Here is a 7,500-nt window from a genome sequence, read left to right as displayed (position 1 = left end):
CGCAAAGGTTCGCGTCAACATCAAAGTGAAAGATGTGAATGACAACGCCCCGGAATTCGCCACTCAGGATGAGGTGCTTATGTGTGAAAACGTGACACCTGGCAAAGTAAGTACATGTCCCATGTTGCGTTTGTATAAACACGGACAAAGTTAAGTCACTAATGCAACGTTTAAACCTCTAAGCTGTGAAGTAACCTATAAAACAACATTTGCATTCTTTCTTTTCTCTCTTCTGTGGAAAAATGGAACATTTGCATTAGTGTTGCCCACAGCTGTGCAAAAGAGGCAGAAGAGTTTAATATTTTTAATATTCTGTTTCTCAAGAGGAAGCCCTGCAGAAACTTCAAAACCCACATCCTGTGAATTTAGACATTTATTCTAAAATGGTGTGTTAGGGTTTATACAACAACACATTTGCACTTTAACTTGATGGTTGTAAATGTGTGTGTGTGTGTGTGTGTGTGTGTGTGTGTGTGTGTGTGTGTGTGTGTGTGTGTGAGGGCTTTAGGTTCGTATGAAGAAGAGAAAGACAGAAGGAGAGATAGAGTGAGAGAGAGCACTGGGAGCGAGAGAGAGAGTGAAAGAGAGAGAGAGAGAGAGAGAGAGAGAGAGAGAGGAGAGAGAGAGAGAGAGAGAGAGAGAGAGAGAGAGAGAGAGAGAGAGAGAGAGAGAGAGAGAGGGAGAGAGAGAGGGAGAGAGAGAGGGAGAGAGAGGAATAAGATGATATGCAGCTGTACTCATGTTGCTTTTTCCTGACTGGCAGGCCATTAAGACAGTGAGTGCTGTGGATAAGGATGAGATGTCTCCACGGCAACACTTCCATTTCAGCCTGGCACCCAAGGCGGTCAGCAACCACAACTTCTCCCTGAAGGACAACAGAGGTTGGCACCCTACCAGCCCCACCCCCACTGCCCACGCGGCCCCGCCCCTCACACTCCTCAAACCGGAAACATTCCCACCACAGCGTGAATGAGGCTCGGCTAGATCAGTCAGCTACTATTGCGGTTCCATGGGAACAGCCACGTCTTACCTATCGCCAGCACACAGAGAGTTGCCAGGCTCAGAGGCTCTGGCGCAGACCCTGCAGCAGGGCTCTGGGGGCCGGCATGGGGCGGGCATGGGGGCATCATGAGGGTGGATATAATGGTGGGCATGTGGGTGGATATGGGGGTGGGTATGTGGGCGGGTATGTGGGCGTGAATGTGGGCGGGTATGTGGGCAGGTATGTGGGCAGGTATGTGGGCGGGCATCTGGGTGGGAATGTGGGTGTTAGTGTGGGTGGGTATGTGGGCGGGTATGTGGGCAGGTATGTGGGTGGGCACCATGGCTGGCTGAGTGGGGCTCCGGAAGAGAAAGTCTAGAGAAAAAGAGAGAAAAACATCTTCAGGTCTGTTTGGATTATGAGGGCTATCAGGCTGGGCCCAGATGCTTGAGTGAAAACCAGATGATAACTGGTGGTGATGGTCATTTTAATATATATAATCTTCTGATTTCACAGACTGACATAATGAGTGTTTCCTAACTAGGCAGTCTTATCTCCCAATTTGTCTAGTGGTGTATGTCCCATGAAATGCTATGGTGTGCTTTAATTAGCTATACATCCTAATATTACATGCATGAAGCCCACAGCATCTTAGTCGTAAGTTTAGAAACTCATTAGTGGGCATGAAATGATCGCATCTCTATTCTAATTCAGCAAAAAAGACTATCAGCAGCTTCTGCCCAGTAATTTCACATAATCACTAGCTGACTATTAGGTGACATTTTGCCTAATACAGCTATTCGAAGTTTCAGTTATTCGAAGTTTCACATATGACAATCTTTTCTGCCGAGAAGAGCCGATCACATGTCCGCCTCTGAAATCTTTGTCTTCCCTTTTCAGTGCCATGCGTGTACTCGAGTGGGACACAGTCCTTTCAGCATAAACTCTATATGAGGCAAGAATGTGCTAATTGCAGTTAAAAAGGATATTTTAAAAATGACAGTTAAATCCATTTTAGGTGGGTGTGGAGGACCAAAGAGAGAGAGAGAGAGAGAGAGGGAGAGAGGGAGAGAGAGAGATTCTCTCCCATTTGAAAGGTTTTAATAAGAGCTAAAATGAGCTCTTACTTTCATGAAGTCGTTTCCAAAGACAGCAATACGGGTGCGACAGATTAGACTGCTCAGACCGACTGGCTTTGTCTGTGGCCAGAGGTGCCTTTCCAACAGACCTGGAATTAAACATCACTCGCCAGTACATTTCTCTCGCCCTCCAGTACGACCAACTCAGTTCAGACACATTATCACGCCATGCGGATTTATTTACATGCTCCAGAACTAACACGTGCTTACAGAGTATTAGTCAGTTTTAGATAAATTGCATCTAAAACAAGAACATACATTTGCATGCATGTTAACAAAGTTACATTATTGTTCGCTAAGTTTTAGTCACGATGGAATACAGTGGTTTACCGTCGTTTGTATATGTGAATAGAGGGATGATCTCACAGATTCTACAAAGATTATACACAGTTATGCACATCCTGTGTCTCAGACTTGGTCACAGAGACTGTTTTGAGACTTATATTATGGACAGAGTTTCTAAGAATGTCTGCTTCAGCTGTGTGTAACAAGTAGAGACCCAGAGGACCAATCTCCTGTTCAGAGTTGCTTCACTGTACCCACAGTAATCTCAGAGACGGAATACCATATAGAACTATAATTGATCACAGGAGATTGAGGCGGGATCTTGCAGCCTGTGTCATTAGGACCGTTTTCCTTCCAGAGTAGAGCAGGCCTGGAGCCACCGGGGCCAGAAGGAAGAGACGGTGACAGAGCCGCAGGTCTTTAAATGAACTCACTCTGTCTCTGCCTGAAGAGTGACCTTGCGCAGAGGGAAGAGTCCTGGCATAGAGCCATCCTTCCTCCGCCTCCACGCGTCCGCTACACACTCTCTCCTGCCTCTACACACCCTTTCTACTTCCTCTCCTTCCAGAGTTGCAGAGCCTCATGTCTAGAATTGCTTAGTGGCCAGAGATGTTTTTGGGGTTATGGGTTCATGGGATTGTGAAATTATGGGGTTATTGGGATCTGGGGTTCTGAGATTATGGTGTTTTGGGGTTCTGGTGTTCTGGGATAATAGGAGTATGGGGTTTTAGGGTTATGGGATTGTGGAGTTCTGGGGTTATGGGATTATGGAAGTATAGGGTTCTGGGATTATGGGATTTTGGGGTTCTGGGATTATGGGATTTTGGAATTTTGGGTTCCGGAATTATGGGGTTTTGGGGTTCTGGGGTTCTAGGATTATGGGATTATGGGGTTTTGGTTCTGCCATTCTGAAACTTCCTTCCTCCTTGTTCTTACATTCTCACCCATGTTCCCACAGACAGCACGGCCACCATAGTGGTGATAAGAAAGGGCTTCAGCAGGATGATCCAGGACGTGTACGCCCTGCCCATTGAGATCAACGACAACGGCGTGCCTCCACTGAGCAGCACCAACACCCTCCTGATCCGTGTGTGCAGCTGCGACAGTAAAGACACCATCCTGTCCTGCAATGTTGAGCCCTACATCCTGCCCGCGGGGCTCAGCACCGGGGCGCTCATCGCCATCCTCGCCTGCATCGTCATCCTTCTGGGTAAGACCACCACAGCACAGCGGGCGTGCCCTCGGAACAACCGGCCTCGGCGGACAGACAGGAAAGCAGGAATTTAGCTGATCTAACCGAGTTTCGGGTGCCTGTCAAGGTTTACACTTAATTATGTTCCATTTGATTAATTTTTTCTTCAGGCAAGTTAACGCAAGTGTTTGTTACAATATTCATATACAGGAATATTATGGGTATCATGCTGCCCTCTAGATAGTGAGAAAGTCTGTGCTCCAGTTAAGAGTTTATTTTGAGAATTGTTGTTTTGGCTTTGTTTGAAATGCCCCCACGGTGCTGCTGCCCGCGTTGAACCTCTGTGTGTGTGTGTGTGTGTGTGTGTGTGTGTGTGTGTGTGTGTGTGTGTGTGTGTGTGTATATGTGTGTGTGTGTGTGTGTATGTGTGTGTGTGTGTGTGTATGTGTGTGTGTGTGTGTGTGTATGTGTGTGTGTGTGTGTGTGTGTGTGTGTATATGTGTGTGTGTGTGTATGTGTGTGTGTGTATGTGTGTGTGTGTATGTGTGTATTTATATGTGTGTGTGTGTGTGTATATATATGTGTGTGTGTGTGTGTGTGTGTGTGTATGTGTGTATATGTGTGTGTGTGTGTGTATGTGTGTATATATATATGTGTGTGTGTGTGTCTGCATTTGTCCAGCTATTGTTGTGCTGTTTGTGGCCCTGAGACGGCAGAAGAAGGAACCGCTGATCGTGTTTGAGGAAGAGGACATTCGTGAGAACATCATCACCTACGACGACGAGGGGGGCGGAGAGGAGGACACCGAGGCCTTCGACATCGCCACCCTGCAGAACCCGGACGGCATCAACGGTTTCCTGCCCCGCAAGGACATCAAGCCCGACCTGCAGTTTCCACTCCGGCCCGGCCTGCGACCCGTGGCCAACAGCGTGGACGTGGACGAGTTCATTAAGACACGCATATCGGACGCAGACAACGACCCGACCGCTCCCCCGTACGACTCCATCCAGGTGTACGGCTACGAGGGCAGGGGTTCGGTCGCCGGGTCACTCAGCTCGCTCGAGTCGGTCACCACTGACTCCGATCTGGACTACGATTACCTCCAGAGCTGGGGACCGCGGTTCAAGAAACTGGCCGAACTTTACGGCACCAAAGACCCGGCTGAGGACAACTCTTAACAACCACTTTGTAGATCCTTCCACTCTTCCTTCCATCACGTCCACTAACTATGTGTACTGTGTGAGGTTTACTATGAGTATTCCACAATCTCATTGATTTATAGTAAACTTTAGGTTGTTCTGTTTGCTCGTCTGAAGTATACGTGCAGTATACGACACACCGGTAGGAATCATTCATAGTGTGATCGGAAGATGAGGCAGACAAGCTGCAAGATATAGAAATAAAAAACAATAACAACAAATAAAAAAACAATAATAATAAATAAAAAATAACAACAATAAATAGAAAATGTAAAAAATTTAAAAGATAAACTAGAAAGAGACGCCTCTGTGGTGCTCCGATGTGAGAGTGAGTGTGCGACTGTGTGGTTTGAGATCTAAGGAACCCAGAGTGCAATTGGCTGGTCCTCCTGGAGGTTGGAGGCCGGGACGTGGGTCACAGACACGTGGGATTGCTGATATACTGTGAATGAGCTCACAAAGGAGATAAAAACAGTTGCCTTATTATCGAAACTCGAGAACGTCAGCAACCTGGACTTTGTCCCTCATGTAGCGCCCCCTTGTGGCTGCTGGATGACCTGGCAATCAGGCCTCTCCTTGAGGATTTTAGGTTTCTTTTAAAGTCGTTTTTCTTTTTCTTCTACTTCCTTCCTCCCTTTGAAGTCTTGGCATAGAGTAAACCAGAAAAGGCCCTTTCAGTTCCACTTACCCAGAAGAACAGAAATAAACCACTACAAAATAGACGAGAATTCCCCACCTCCAAACAACAATCATTAAGAACGACACACGAGCTCAAAAATCGCCTTAAATTCTGGACACTCTCGCAGCGCAGTGCATTTTTTGTAACTTGAAACTATATCCTGAAGCTAAAATCCATATAACATATGTACAGAACACGTGCAAATATGTCTCTGGAGGACAACACCTGCCTCTCCATTCATGTAAATCTCTTTTGTTTATATTACAATGGTATAATTATAATTCTCAATACTTTCAGTCTCTTTGTTTCTCATTTACTTTAATGCGTATATTATTCTCCCTCGTAAGACAATAGCAATCCTGTCCTGTCGCCGTGAGAAACAGCTAATTTCTATGTCAATTTTATGGTAACTATTTGTACAATTTTAAAAGTTCTTATTTTAGTATACATACAAATCAGTATTTCAACATGTAAGAAACTGTTACAGCATCACACTTATATTTTATGAACATTGTACTGTTGCTTTGTTATGTGCTTCAATCCACGAAGCGGAAAACTTTGAAATAAATGCTCTTTTTATAAAATAACCGAGGGTCTTAAATATGTCTGAGCAGAGTCTTCCACAGAGGTTATATTTATCATGTATTTATCACAGCATGTTCTAAAAATTACACACACACACCCCCGCACACACACACGCAAAAACATACACACACACACACACACACACACACACGCAAACATACACACACGCATGCCCACACATTCACACTCACACACCCACACACACACACACACACACACACACAGACACACTCACACACACACACACAGACACACTCACACACACAGACACACTCACACACACAGACACACACACACACACAGACACACTCACACACACAGACACACTCACACACACATACACACACACACACACACAGACACTCACACACACACAGACACACACACACACACACACACATAAACAAACATTCAGACATGCACAAACACGCACACATACTCACACCCATCCCCCCCCCCCACACACACACACATTTCTTCAGTACCTGTCTGGTGGTAGGTGTGTGCTTTGTCTCTCACCGCAGGGCTAGACGCATTGACTCTCTCCCAGGGACACCACACTCTGAAAGGTCAAGGTGCACTTTGTTAAAAAAAACATCTCTAAGATGGGAGTGAGAAAGCTGAACTCAGGGCACCTGAATGAGACCTGCTGCCGATCTCCCAGCGGAGGTCCTGTGGTAAACAGAGGAGCATTCCTGCATACTCCACACTATTACCTCTCCTGCAAGACCTTCGTCTGGGCTGGCTGTGTGCTGGGAAAGGCGCAGGAAATGGCTTCTGAGGCGTCAGCACCAGTCAGTCTGACCCCACCCACACCAGACAGTCGCTAACCTTTAAAACCATGCCGTAACTGTTCCCAGGTCCCTCTTTTATTCAGCTGAAGGCTTTGTACATCTCTACATGTTTAAGTGCAGTCTCGTTGCTTTTCTCATGTGTGTGTGTGTGTGTGTGTGTGTGTGTGTGTGTGCGTGAGATGTTCACAGTGTCTCAAACAGGCAGGTGTTCGAAAGGTAATCTGACATGTACAAGATGAAAGGGGATCCAGGTGGATCCCTGCAGGACCAGATGCTAAAATAAGACGTTTACTCTCTGGATCACAGATGTACCCTCATCTCCATCTACCAATCCCCTCATTACTGTGCATGCCTTACAGATCTCCGCAAAACACCCAAATCACTCACCCAAGAAACAGAACATTACTGTTACACTGACATGCCAGTGCAGGAAACCTTTCTTTGATTGGACTGGGAGAACCGGATCGTGGCAGGTCTGGACCTCAGTGCCATGTAAACCCAATGGCCTGAATTCACTGTGTGAATGACAACTGGCTAATCATGTGGTTTCTGTTCACAGCTAAGTAATCTCGGATGTTACTGATGGAACTGTCTGTTTGACTAACAAGTCACACACACACGTTGACATTTTTGTGGTTCCAAAAG

General features: G+C 46.2%; 1 protein-coding gene across 3 annotated transcripts in view; it reads left to right on the top strand.

Moving 5' to 3' along the window:
• The window catches only part of cdh11 (cadherin 11, type 2, OB-cadherin (osteoblast)), a 51,881-nt gene extending 45,818 nt beyond the window's left edge, over positions 1–6,063 (top strand). For all 3 annotated transcript variants that reach the window (XM_035520791.2, XM_081705944.1, XM_035520792.2), the window contains 4 exons: positions 1–106; positions 764–881; positions 3,365–3,616; positions 4,280–6,063. The exon at positions 1–106 is cut by the window's left edge and continues 16 nt beyond it. In XM_035520791.2, coding sequence (XP_035376684.1) covers positions 1–106; positions 764–881; positions 3,365–3,616; positions 4,280–4,776 — 973 coding nt within the window. In that variant the 3' untranslated portion in view covers positions 4,777–6,063. The remainder of the gene's footprint in view (positions 107–763; positions 882–3,364; positions 3,617–4,279) is intronic.
• The last annotated feature ends 1,437 nt before the right edge of the window (positions 6,064–7,500 follow it).

The sequence above is a fragment of the Electrophorus electricus genome, chromosome 23, assembly GCF_041902795.1.
Source record: "Electrophorus electricus isolate QZ-2024a chromosome 23, ASM4190279v1, whole genome shotgun sequence".
NCBI classification, from domain to species: Eukaryota; Metazoa; Chordata; class Actinopteri; order Gymnotiformes; family Gymnotidae; genus Electrophorus; species Electrophorus electricus.
This window is presented reverse-complemented; position numbering and strand designations above follow the sequence as displayed.